The following is a 14,602-nucleotide window of genomic DNA, read 5'->3' on the forward strand; positions in this document are numbered from 1 at the left end:
AGTGTAACAACTAATCTGGGACGGAGGGAGTATTTGTTATGGTTTAGAATTGTTAATATACTATGATTAACGAGAATCGAGGCAAGCTTGCGCATACTTTACACATTTCGATACATATGTTGTAAAAAGAATGCATTTTACATAAGTTGAAGCTCGTTATCAAAATTTCCAAATAAAACCTATGATTCCTAGAACACTGATAATAATTCTTAGACTTGAATGGTGACATAAACCAGCAACATAAACTCTTGTGTTCTTTTGTTTTTGCTCCTCCAGTTCACCTTAATTTATAGCTGGTCTAGCTTGGCGGTAGCAGTTTTTCTGCCAGATCAGGGAAGAAAGTGATGAACAAAAATGCACCTGTAGTTGAACAATGAAACCATTAGTCGAGTTACCAATCTTAGCATTATACATTAATACTAAAAGAATAGGTCCTTGGTTTAAAGGCTGAAAAGGGGACTTACAGACAAGAACAGTTCCAAGTACTGCTGAAATCTTTCCCTGAATTGTAATCAAACCGGCTTTACCAGCATTTTGTAACTCGGTGGAACCAACAGAATCAAATGTTCCTACATGTGAAGTCGAGAGAATCAATGTTTCCTTATAGCATAATATCGAGAAAATAAGCAATACCGCCAATATGTGATTTGCATAACAGATTAGTACCTGGTTTTACAGACTGAAGTCCAGACGTTACACATGCTATGTTCTGAAAACCATATTCTTCCAACTTCCTAGCAGCAGCCGTAGACCTGTAAGGATTCAATCCAAAATATGACCCGATGGTCATGTTAGAATTCATTTACAAGTATAACATAACTCAGTTTTAAAGTTGTATAGCTAGTTATTAGGATCAGATTTAGACTTAAAGCAAATGTAACAATTTTAGTCCATTTTCTATTATTGATTTATTGTAACAAAGTTATGTAAACCAAACTCCTTTTGTTCTGTCATACTAAAAAATTGACAGCTAGTGAACTGATAGAAAAATGTTAAAGAAGTTGGATGATTCCATGAGAATGAAGAGATGGATATATAATTTGCCTGCTATATTGATACATGGATATTGACACTAATGAACACTAATCCAGCAATTTGTTACAAGATACCAACCTTAATCCTTCCTGACATACAAGCAACAACTTGCTATCAGGCGAAAACTGGCTCTTGACAGACTGCACAAAGTCAGGGTTTGGCTTAGTGAAAGGCAACCCAAAGAATAAACCAGCAAAATTGTTGTGCATAGTCCGTTTTATGAATGTGCCTGCACCATATCAATCATATATTCGTCAGCATTAACTTTGTCCTCCTAAATCTATTTGCTAACAAAGTGTCAAACTCGACTAATTAAACACAAACAATTTCATGTTTTGGTCCGAGTAACATAAAAGCGTTCTTAAGATGATATGAAAAGTTCCGACTAACAAAATAACATGATTACCATCATTACAGCAAATAGATACGGATAAAAAAAGACATAAAACACGATAGTACCAGGGTCATTGTCTTGATTTTCGATGAATAAAGGAGCATGATAACATGATTTGATATGAGCGCGCTCAAATTGAGATTTATCACGAACATCCACAACTGCATAGCCATCAGCTTCTACAAGCTTTTTAGCCTCATCGGCATTCACATAATCAACTTCTGCTCTAATTCTAAATGTTCTTCTTCCATGAAACGATCTCTTTGGAAGCACCACCCATGATTTACCACAACTCTCGAATGCTCCAAAGTAATCACTGAAAACATATTCTTCAAATTTTACCAATTAAAGTATCCTAATTGTACGTTTTAACTAATTAAATTTGACTTCGTCGTTACATTTAAAGCATATTAAATATGAAAACAAATTACCTGCGAGAAGGAAGTATTGTGGAGTAGCTAAAAGTGGCCATGGAAGAGGATTCCAAACACCTCCTCTGTCACCTTTGATTACCCGGCAAATTTCTTTCTCTATCTCTCCACAAACACACTCTCTCTCTCCTCCCTGTAACGCCCGTGGAAGGGGCCATGAAATTACAGACATGCAATGGCTTTATGCCACGTGCCCAAGATATCGGATAATTTTCTGATTCCTACAGATATCTCATTCAGTCATTTCTGTTTTTATGTACTTCTGGAATCTGGATACATGCCATAAAGTTGGCCGTAATGGGCCGGAGACTAAAGATGTCTGTGGGCCGGGGCGGCCCGAAGCCCGGCCCGACCCAGCACCAAAAAAGCCCGGCCCGACACGAGCACGAAAAAAGCATTGCCCGGTACCGGCACGAAGTCGTGGCTGTGGCCTCTGGGCCAGGCCTGGACCTTAATTTTTTGGAAAAAGCACGACAAGGCACGGCACGACTCGACAAAGCACGCTAAATTTAGTAAAATTAGCCTTAGGCACGACGGCCCGGCCCAACCCGGCACGAAAGCCCGTGGGCTTGGGCCGGGCCTGGGCCCCTTTTTTTAACTTTTCAGCACGGCACGAAACAACGTGGGCCTAGCGTGGACCCGACCCGGTTAGGCCCACGGCCTGTGGGCTCGACCCGAAGCCCGACCCGACACGGCCACGGCCATCTTTGCCGGAGACGCTCCACTTTGGCCCGGTATGCAAAGCTCTCCAATGTACATTTTTTTAAATAATCAAAATTAATTCGTTGATAAAATTCATACGACATCTGTATAAAGCTTTGAGTCGAATAAATATATAACAATCGAATCTAATAAAAACTTTCTTTCACCATCGCTTTGATCTTAGTATGTCGAACATTTTGTATACTCTCTTTTATATTGATGTGATTTACAGCCTTGTTCGATGAGGGGGGTCTATGGATCTATGGTAGCTGTTACAAATATGATTTCAGTTTAATTGTAGTTGAAAGATTGACCATGTTTTCGATCTCACACAAATCTCTACCAAAAACAACCTGAACTGAACTAAACACATAAAACTTAACTAAAATCAAACCCACCATAGGGGTACTTACTATATCGCAAATATGTAGATTCATTGGGATCAAACACAAAAAACAAAGCAGAATTGAAGAATTTTGGCTATTTTCGGCCTAAAATACCCTAGTTTTTTTAGGTTAAATTGTTTTTTACCACCTAAAAAAATTGACAAATTATTTTTTACCACTTAAAAATATAAAAGTTGTCTTTTACCACCTTAAAATAAAATAAAAAATATTTTTTACAACCTCTTAACCGGAAAAGTGCAAGGAAACGTTATGCGGATCCATTTCACCGACTATATTTTTTATTTCATTCTCTTCTCCCACGATTTTCATACATGAAAGCTACCATTTTCCCTTACTTCCCATTAATTCACATAACGTTTTCATCCATCTTTAGTTAAGAGGTGGTAAAAGACATTTTTTATTTTATTTTTAGGTGGTAAAAAATAATTTTTATTTTTTTTGGTAGTAAAGTACAATTTGTTAATTTTTTTAGGCGGTAAAAAACAATTTAACCTTTTCTTTTATAAAACCTAAAAAGAGAAGGAGAAAATAGGGAGAGAGGAAACGGCTAATCAGTGTTTATTTAACAGGTCTTGTTATTAAGCTCTCCTTTGTACCTCATTGATCATTAACACATTAATATTTTTAAAAAACGTTTTGATATGTTGATGTTATAAAAAAAATTGTACACATTAAAATGAAGTTTTGAAATTTTTATGTTATTTTTTGCGCGAATGGGGTGGAGGAATTCAAACATGGGATTTATTATGCACAGGCTCTTCGCTTTAACCAATAGGCCAAAATCCCATTGGTATGGAATTCTAAATTTGGGTATGGCATTTTCCGTTATGATATAAAAGTGTCGCCGTTGATGAACCAATGTTCAATGCGAAAATGTGAAACCCTCTAAAACTCACTTATCATTTACTCGTATTATTTTCAACCTGTTGTGAAATACAGAGAAAAGAAGAGAAAAGAGGAATTAGGAGAGAACTGTAGGGGAATACAGTAAACATACATAACATGTGCGGAACATCTCCAAAGCCAGGAAACATGTATAAAGCACAGTTTAAGCATATTTACATTTGAAGCGTGTTTTCCCGAGTATAGTATCAACGAACACGAACAAAGAACTCCACTTGTCGTTCCTCTATTTGGTTCACCGACACGTTCAGATCCGTCTTGATTATTGTAGCTTAGACAACGCACAAGATAATTTGCTTTTCGGGATGAATAGTTTTTGGGTAGAGAGAAAAACTGAACTACGTAATTTAGGAATTAGGTTTAGGGTTACTGGAAAAACAATTGTGTTGTGTGTGTGAAAAATATAACCTAATGTTATATTAAGTGTAACTGGCCAAGACCAAAGGCCTTGACCGGCCACACATCACACACTCGCCCACAGCACACACACTGCAGGCCGAAGCCCACAGCGCAGCCGAGCAGCATGGGTCGTGGGCCTTGCTTTGCTCGCTGCTGTGTTGCTGCGCCTTTGTGCGCACTTCCACGCCCACGCGGGATGGCTTGCTGCGTTGCGAGCTCGCTGGCTCGTTCGGCCTTGCGCGCATGCGCGCTTGGCTCGACGGGCCGGCAACTCCGATGCGGCTCGTATTCCCGACTAACACCTTACGGCTATTATTTATCGTATCGTACACGACGAATCACGTCGTACGATACGATTATTCGTTTCGCCTAGATTACGAATATTCGCGATACGATATACGATTCCGACGCAAGGTCGTATCGTATAATACGTTTTTCCAAACTAATTCCCGAAAAGCTATTAAATGAATTTCCGATTCATTTAATCCGATGATCTGTTACATGTCATTGGTGTGTCCTTATAGGTTCAGTCAAGAGCAAGCTGTGAGCCTAATATAGATTAGAACTCACTGATCGGAAGCATTGCTCCAGCTAGTTGTTCCGATCACTTGATCTTACTGAATTAATTGTTCGCAATTAATCTGAACCTTGGTATTAGACTTAATGCACCTTGGGTGAAGGACATATTTCCTTCAGTCTCCCACTTGTCATTCAGACAAGTGTGCATTCACATTCCTTTGTCTCTTAGTGTTACTTGTTGAACATAAGGTAAGATCCAAGCCATCCTTATTAGGTCCAGAAGTGTTTCTCGGATTACAGAGCTCAACTGTTAAACTTTTACAGAAGGTTAAGCCTTAACCATTATGAGCACGGCCATGCATTTTCACAGTATCTAACTCTCCGAGAGGCCTTGTTACACAACAACACCATATCCTATCAGAGATAGGAGGACAATCCATTCTTGCAATCTATGAACACTCACTTTGATTCATAGTACGCCTAATAACAACTTTTATAGCCTCCTTTTACGGTGCGACGTTTAGCTAGTATCAAAGCGAACTAATTCTCAAACGAGCAGACATACTCATGTACTGAGGAATGGTTCTAATCACCATTAATGAGAACTACTTATGGAATGACTTTAATCTCTTAAAGTGTTCTCATGGTCTATCCTATACAAGATCCAATAAGTACGTATCTATGCAAAAGATTCTGACATCCAGTCAATCTAGTTCAAGAAATCGAACTACAAATCTACTTGCAATCTAATCTTCATTAGTCATTGGTCGTCCACCTTTCAATGACCTGGATTAGGGATCCTTTGTAACTTCAATATTCAAGTTCACGTATGGGTGTTTCTTTGTTGAAGAATCCATCTTGACATCCCCTTTGAATGTTTTGAATCACATGGACTTATCATTAATACTAAACCAAAATTAAATGAATATGAAATAATAAATTTCATAAATATTAAATGGTTAAACCAATTGTTTTAAACACAGATCTAACAGATGTTCTAAACCAAAACTTAGAAAATCAAAGCCGTTCTCCAATATGCTAGATTCCCATGGTTGCTACATGTGCGTTGTGCTTCGCTTGTGGCAACGGTTTAGTCAATGGATCCACGACGTTGTCGTTAGTTCCAACCTTACTTGGGCTTGTTAAAGGTTAAAAAATTGATAATGTGTATGATGCAGGAGCCAAGATCTCTGCAGATAGTTCTCCAATGGAGAGTTGGAAACTTAGAATAGAACAGGAAGAATAGTTGAGAGAGAGATAGATTCAGAGAAGAAGAGAAACTGTAGAGAGGAAAGTAGAAGAGTGTAATACTTTTGATGAAATGATCCAAGTGATCTGTACAATTATTATTATTTTGGCAATTAATTATAAACTTTATTACAAAAAATAGAACGTCAGTACAACTGTTTCTCCAAACTCCAAAAATTGCTTCAGGTCATGACTTTCCCATCTTCTAGGAAGGGTTGAAAGATAACTATCATAAGCAGACAACATTGATCTTACTACAAGCTACTTTGAAGATAATATTCTTTGTCACTGCTTCAGTACCATCATAACTCCCTTGAAAAATCCTCTTGTTCCTTTGTATCCATATGGCATACACAGCCTCAACAAAACATATTCCATGAAGCCTTTGTTTGCATTGCTTCCTTCTACAGGCTTTAGCAACATGCATCACCTCCATATCGAAAGGTAAACATCCACGTTGAATGTGAAGCACCTGCAATATTGATTTCCAAATCTCAGAAGAGTAAGAACATTAAAAAATAGGTGTTCAATACTTTCCGCTTCTGACCCACAAAGGATACATAGACCATCAGTTGAGATATTCCATTTTAGCATTCTATCTTTAGTGAGTAACCTGTGTAACATCGCAGGCCAAACGATAAAAAGACTCTTAGGACTTGCTGAAGGAAATATGTCCTTCACCCAAGGTGCATTAAGTCTAATACCAAGGTTCAGATTAATTGCGAACAATTAATTCAGTGAGATCAAGTGATCGGAACAGCTAGCTGGAGCAATGCTTCCGATCAGTGAGTTATAATGGATATTAAACTCACAACTTACTCTTGACTGAACCTACAAGGTCACACCAATGACACGTAACAGATCACCGGATTAAATGAATCGGAAATTCATTTAATAGCTTTTCGGGAATTAAGTTGGAAACGTATTATACGATACGACCTTGCATCGGAATCGTATATCGTATCGCGAATATTCGTAAGCTAGGCGAGACGAATAAATCGTATCGTACGACGGTGATTCGTCGTATACGAAACGATAAATAATATATCGGAAATGTATTAAATCGCGAATACGAAAAGCGGCCCACGAGCCGAGTGCACGAAGCACTCAAGGCCCATGGGCGCGCGCGCGCTAGGCGAGCAAGCAAAGCAACGCAGCAGCGAGGCCCATGGCCGAGGAGCTGTGCGCGTGCGGGCCGAGACCACGACACAGCAGCAGCAGCGCGGCCCACGGCCCAGCTTGATGTGCGTGTCCGTGTGATGGCGCGCGGGGCTTGCTAGCCGGCCTTGCCTCAAGGCTTGGTCGGTTAGTAAGGTTATATAAATAACCTTCTAACCTCTTTCCAACTAATCATAACACAATACACACAACCCTAGGAGAAAACAGAGAACCCTAATTCTCTTTGTGCCTCCAAGGTGTGTTCATCCCAAAAGCAAAGTATCTTGATCGATTGTCTAAGCTACGATAATCAAGACGGATCTGAACGTATCGGTGAACCAAGTAGAGGAACGACAAGTGGAGTTCTTTGTTCGTGTTCGTTGACAGATTATTGTGGAAAACACGCTTCGAATGTAAGTTTGCATAATCTGTGCTTTATACATGTTTCCTGACTTTGGGGATTGTTTCCGCACATGTTATTATGTTTAACTGTATTCCCCTACAGTGGTATCATGAGCCTTATGTATTCAAAGCATGAATTAGCATGATTTTATTGTTTTTGCACCTGTCGAAAATTTTGAATTTTTGTTGGATTTTCGGAATTTTTTACGAATTATTGGATGAATTGCGTAATAATCAGGTCCGAAATCAAAAATATTCATTTTTTCGAGTTTTAAAACCCTAATCTGATTGAAAAGGATTTTCTAAGATCAACTCTTGCGAACGGAATTGCAAAAATAGGCCTCGAAGTATCGCTTTTTGGGCGTTTTTGTTAATTTTTCATTAAAAATTAAAAGTGTTGGACAGTAATTCAATTAAAAGGTCGATCTAAACTATTCGGAATTGCTTGAAATTTTGACACAATGTTGCTGGGTATATTCTTGATCTATGGTAAAAGTTTCATATTTTTTCGATAAGTATAAACCCTAATTTTGTCTTTCCCCAATTCGTAAAATTTGAAACCCTAATTGAATTTTAATTAATTTTGGTTTAATAATTCGATTAATTGGGAAAGGGGATATAATTTCATGGGTCAGTGGCTAATTTTAAAAAATTATTGGATTAAAATTTTGAATGGTTTCGTTAATTTTAATCGCACTTAAACCAAATTATTAAAAATCTGAAATTTAAATGTTAATGAACGATTTAAAGCTTCGGATTTTATTAATTAAAAGTTCAAACTTTAATGTTGATTCATTCGTTCTTAAAATTTTGAATATTGTTAGCCCTTGATTTAATAATTTTACGAAATTGGATTGTCGTTGGAGTTTATTAAATCGTTAAAAATCGTTGTTTTTCGAAAATAAAAATCGTAACTTTTTGAAAAATAAAATTAATGCAAGTTTGTGAAATTAAATTTAATTTTAATTAAGTTGGTCCGTATCACGAACCAAAGGCACGAACACAAATGTGGTGGACGTATGGCTCGTCGAGCCATACGGGCTGCTATACATTGGCCGAGCCGCAGCGACACGGGCAGCAGCAAGCGTGCTGCGTGCCTCGTGCGCGCTGGGCGAGGAAGGGGCATGCATTGCTTGCGGGGGCTGCGACGTCCAGCGCACGAAGGCACAACGGCGCAGCACAGGGGCATCGACAGCAATGGGCACGCGCGCGCGAAGGCCTTGGGTGTGCGAGCTTGCTCGTGCGCCTCATGGGCCACACGCAAGGGATTGGGCTGGGCGCAAGCCAAGTCCAAGTACGTAATCGGACTTTTTTCGTTGAAAATTGTTTATTTCGTTGGGCTTCGTATATTTGCATTAATTCGGGCTAACAGGATATTTATTTTAATATTTTATTTGCTTGGGCCGGGCCGCGAGTTTTGAATTTAATATTTCATAATTAATTATCCGGAATAATTATTGGTTTGAGTGGGAGCCACTAAATGAAATTAAAATGAAATAATTATTTTTAATTATTTTCGTAGGTCGCATTATTTTAATTAAATTCATTTTTAATTAGAATAAAGTCTAAGGATTAATAATTTGGAAATTGATTAATCTTTTAGGACGCGTTTATGTGAACGTGAATTTTAATTAATTCACGTAAATACTTGCATATTAATATGGGCCATTCGTTTTAGCACACGAATGGGTGAATGCATAGAATATATATTTTATGTAATGCAGGTACTCCAAGTGACTAGTATGGCCATTTAGGATAGTTAAATACGGTCTCCGTACCGTTCTATCTTTGAATGTAAAGTTTTAAATATGGTCTGCGTACCATGGAAATTTTGATGTAATTTATTTTCAAGTATTTCTAAGTTTAGAACTTTAAGTTAGCATTTGAACGAAGATTCAAGACGATGCCAAGCTAACAAGGAAGTGATGAAGATTGGATGCTTCAAAACAAGATGTTTTGGGCCATACTAGATCACCATTTCTTTATGCAATTTAATATATATATATATTATATATATATATATATATATATATATATATATATATATATATATATATATATATATATATATATATATATATATATATATATATATATATATATATATATATATATATATATATATATATATATATATATTATGCGTGAATGTATGAATGTATGTATGCTTTGCATGAACAGGTTGTTTCATATGACTCGATTAGATTGGGTTCACTAAATAATCGAACCAACATAGAAATAACTAGGTCCAAAGTAATATTGAGTTTAAAAATTGCCTTCCAAATCAAGCACTTACAAAAATCTAAGGATCTAAGGTAGTAGGTTTACGCTACAGCGAGGTGCTATTTTAGTTAACTTAGGTGGTAAGGCGTCCTAAAGGAGCACGTTGATTGTGGTTTCAACTCAAACAACAATGGCATTATGTTGTCGCAATGGGATAAATTATGGTATTAGTTTATTAACCAAGAGTAATTTGGAGATTACTAGCAATAGGTTTTTCTTACCTAAAATCTTAAACTACTTAAGACATGCCAAAGCTGCTTAAGGATTTAGGACTTTTGGGGTCTTGGAATCGTTTCATTCATTTTTTGAACATGTTTTATTTTTTGCATGAATGAAATGTTTAATAGCTTTGATGATTGCGTGAATGCTTTTATTTCAAGTTATTAAAGTATGATAAATGTTTTCTTTGCTAGTTCATTTTGTAGAATAGTCAATCTTCAACCTTATTGCGTTCGGACAATAGAACTGCTATATTTCCTCGATCGATTGGTAACTATTTTGAGAGCGATTCTCAAAGAAAAGGAGAGTGAGAGCGTATCTTGAATGCTATTTTATTATAGTGATCTTCATGATGGTTGTTTTCAAACTAAAATTTGAATGGTAGACCAATTGGACCTCATATATTCAGAATACTGGGTAGTTTTAAAATAATGAAGTATTGAGTTAAAGACTCATGTTTAACCAATGGTTAACAACCAATTTTCTTTTGATTCGATAATGAACTAGACTCATTGGATGCGGTCATTCAAAGTGAATAAAAGAAAGGGAATTTGTACGCATAACAAAATAAGAAGATCAAGCAAAGAGTAAAATCTTTAGGACTATAAGAAAACATGCTAGAAAGGATAGGAAAGGGGAACAAAAGAAATGAATTCAAGATTCAATTTCTACCTTGAAGTTTATGTTAAAGAGAAACGACTTAGCAAATAAACTCCTATGGTATTAGATTACCGCTTGAGGTTCTAACTCTTGTTAGGAACTCAAATTCCGGGAGCTAAGTCTGGTTACTTGACCTACAAGTGGGAAATGAAGCAAAGTTTTGCTACATTAATTGTAGGGTCATCATGTTTGTTTTAAAGTCCTTCTAAAGGCTGGAACTTAATTGTATTATGTTCGATTAATCATCATAATCAATTTCTGTTTGGATAACGGAAAGACTCACATTCAAAGTAAACAAAAACATTCGTTGAGTGTTTATTTGAATGAAATGGTCACTTAAGGGTTGAGTCATATGATTGATTAATAAACAAACGAATCTCTTCACACTCAAACTTCAGAAGGTTCAAATCAAACATTTGATTTGTGTTCCATATATCTTTGGCAATGTCATACGACCATATCAACAAGTCAACATTCTAAGATTCCATGGCATGGATTTCTGAAAGTTGGTTAATTTAAGACACGTGGGTCTTGCTTGTTGAACATGACATCGAAATGGACTATTGTTAGAAGTTTCTAGACAATAAAGTTCATGGGCCAAAGATGGATTTTATGACCTACCTATTTTACAAGAATTTGAGGAAATATGGCTATATTTACTCAGAGTGAAATATGTGAAATGCTTCAATGCAATTCACAAAAGGGTATAAAATCAACTTGGCAAGAATTTTGGAACATCTAGGCTGGGTCAAGGTGATGTTTGCATAAGCCAAGAAAGATTATCTAGATTGTTTATATGGCATTATAACAATCGAAGCTCCATAAGAATATGGTATGTCCAAATGGAGAAATCGGAATCTATTTCGATTAACGATAATCACGACTATTTTCCTATATAGTTTCTAAATGATACTCTCAAGTGACTTTCACACTAAACAAAGTTGTCAAAGCTAAGGATAAGATGTCATAAGGATTGAACTTCGGTTCATTACATCTTTTCAGTACATATATATCTAGGGTTGTCAAACCCAGTGGGAGTTAGTGTTTACATCAAACAAACTCAAGTATAGATATATGTTTCTTTATGAGCGACTCATAGAAACAAAAGGTATTGATTCTACCACAAATCTGAGAACATATGGTTGTTGCTTAAGATAATGTCTTTTAGGAAACCATCATATTTCCAAAAAGGCAAGTGGGAGAAAAATGACCTCGAATGGACTTCGAGTCAAGCAACAAACAAATGTAGGATACTTAGGAGTCTTTGGGAAAGCTCCTTACTTAGAAGCCTTTGGAAGAGCTTCAGGAAGACTTTGGAAGTGCTTCAAGAGAATCCTAAAACTCAAAGGACTTGAGTAATGTCTTTATAGACACTAACGTTTGATGTTAAATACCTAGGTAAATCGTATAAGGAATAGAATTCAACCAAGATAGATACATAGATATATTGAGGAATGAAAACTATGAAGACTTCGGAAAGTGCTTCAAAAACATACGACTTACAGGTTAGCTACGACGAATTAAAAATTCTCAAGTATGGTTTGAGGCCATCAGAAACTTAAGTATGGTTCGAGGCCATACAAAATGGTTTGAGGCTATTTCATCTAAAGTACCTTCATCGTAGAGAATCAAATCTATGATTTGGTTGATTTGCATGAAGGGTTCACTCTCATTAGTTGCAAACATGTTTTCTAAACATAGAACGTTGATTTGCATAAAGGGTTCACTCCCATTGGTTGAAAACATGTTTCCAAACATACAACGTTGATTTGCATAAAGGGTTTACTCCCATTGGTTGCAAACATGTTTTCAAAACATACAAAGATGATATTGTATACACATACAAAAGAGAAGCTAGATTGGTGGTTAAAGATTGTAAACAACTTCACGGCGTTGATAATGTTGAAATCTTTTTCACCAAGTCGGAATGCTTGAAATATATTTTGGATAAATCTAGCAATCATTGCATATGGCAATATGGCAATTGGAAAACGAAACACCTTCCTCAATTGGACTTGTAGAAAGGAATTGTGTACATCACACAATGTAAAAGTTTTGGATGCTAGATAAAGGAGCAAGCTTAAGAAATCTATTCGTAGATTAAAGCATGCAAGTGGGAATTGGACCATATTTGTCTAAAAGGCTATTGAGGAATCATAGCTTTATGAAAATATGGATCATCTTATAGATGAGGAGTTTAGTGGGAGCCAAGTAAAGTTTATTGGTTCTACATAGGAGATACATATCTCTCTATTGAAAATGACATTCAAATTCTAAATGGTTAGATTTGAAAGTATTTGTTAATATTAGAACCATGGCGAAACTTAGAACATACTGGGTTAAAGATCTATTGGATAGGATCTAAATCGTTGTTTGGATTCTGTAAAAGTAATTACTAAATCAAACACAATGGAGAGACTCAAAGGAGACTCTCAACCCATATGAGTAAGTCTAAGTTATGAATGCTTTAACTAAGTATAAAGCTAGGCTGTTATCACTAGAGTTAAGCATGAAGGACCTTGAAGAGGTGCCTTCACCTTATATCACATGGCAATGCCAAGATTTTAGCAAGATTTAGTGTCTCTTGAAACAGAATGAAGCTAAAAGTTACATGGATGGATTTTTAAATGCGAATGGTTTTTTCATTACAATCAATCATGTATAATGTGATAAGATCGCCAAGATAACTCGTGAACATTGGATCGTGAGGAGTTTATACCAATCTCTATTGATCTGGATCAAAGATCATTGGAACAGTATCAAGAACATCCAATACATTTGGAGATGTAGGATGAGCACTTGATAAGAGGAAGTGAAGATAACTAAAGTTTTGATGCTACATGCATTTGCCTAAGAAAAAGTTGAATCTTGTTGTTAGGCAAACCACAAACATACACGAGCAATTAGGCGTCGTGATTAAAAGGTGGTTACATAGGTTCCAAACCATATGTGAATGCATGGGAAACTGAATCAATGATTAGTTTCCAAGTTCTCAGTTGAAAGATGTATCTCCCACATCTATGTGAACTGGTTGGAGTATTCCAAAAGGAAAGCATCATTTGAAATTCTACATAATTGAAATGAATTCAATATTGCCTAAGAAGCAATAAAAGGGAATTGTTTTTAGTGGGAGTTCTTCAATGAACTCGGGTTGATCACAAGTCTGCTACCTGGATGATTTTCTATTTTAGATATGATTATCATTCTAAACAGCAACGAAATACTAGATCATTCTAGAAACATATTCAAAGATCTTTTCATCTTACGTCGAAATGCTTTCGATAGAAAAGATGCTAAGGATAGAAAAGTATGATAAACTAAACCTCTGCATTGAATGATACACAACATTCATATGCAGATATGGAATCAAGTTTGAGTTCCATGAATGTTTTAAGTATTGGGTGAAAGGCCTATATATGTAAAACATTAAATGCTTGATTTTGGGTTAGAGGCCCACAAATTGGTAAGCATTTGGTTTAAACATTTATCATTTATGAAATTATATTTCATAGTTCATTAAATCTTGGTTTAGTATTAAATGAAAAGTCCATGTGATTCAAATCATTCAAATGGGATGTCAAGATGGATTCTTCGACAAAGAAACACCCATAAGTGAACTTGAATATTGAAGTCACAAAGGATCCCTAATCCAGGTCATTTAAAGGTGGACGACCAATGACTAATGAAGATTACGTTGCAAGTAGATTACTTAGTTCTGTTTCTTGAACTAGAGTGACTGGATGTCGGAATCTTTTGCATAGATACTTATTGGATCCTGTATCGAATTGACCATGAGAACACTTTAAGAGATTAAAGTCATGTCATAGGTAGTTCTCATTAAT

The 14,602-nt window shown here is 36.3% G+C and overlaps 1 protein-coding gene across 1 annotated transcript; it reads right to left on the minus strand.

The window, feature by feature from the left end:
* Nucleotides 1–76: 76 nt before the first annotated feature.
* LOC110776037 (rhodanese-like domain-containing protein 9, chloroplastic) lies at nt 77–2,021 on the minus strand. The gene is made up of 6 exons (XM_021980619.2): nt 1,861–2,021; nt 1,495–1,745; nt 1,114–1,264; nt 667–752; nt 465–569; nt 77–360 (listed from the first exon to the last, which is right to left on the minus strand). Exons 1-6 carry the CDS (start codon nt 1,899–1,901, stop codon nt 299–301), a joined length of 696 nt encoding a protein of 231 aa, XP_021836311.1. The 5' UTR covers nt 1,902–2,021; the 3' UTR covers nt 77–298.
* Nucleotides 2,022–14,602: the final 12,581 nt, after the last annotated feature.

The sequence above is a fragment of the Spinacia oleracea genome, chromosome 3 (genome assembly GCF_020520425.1).
Source record: "Spinacia oleracea cultivar Varoflay chromosome 3, BTI_SOV_V1, whole genome shotgun sequence".
Classification (NCBI taxonomy): Eukaryota; Viridiplantae; Streptophyta; class Magnoliopsida; order Caryophyllales; family Amaranthaceae; genus Spinacia; species Spinacia oleracea.

Excerpts from the sequence above, each read along its gene's own strand:
- LOC110776037 (XM_021980619.2), bottom strand. The coding sequence starts at position 1,901 with ATGGCCACTTTTAGCTACTCCACAATACTTCCTTCTCGCAG. Across the intron at positions 1,746-1,860 it reads ACAATACTTCCTTCTCGCAG|TGATTACTTTGGAGCATTCG; the intron begins GTAATTTGTTTT and ends ATATGTTTTCAG. Across the intron at positions 361-464 it reads ACTTGGAACTGTTCTTGTCT|GTGCATTTTTGTTCATCACT; the intron begins GTAAGTCCCCTT and ends GTTCAACTACAG.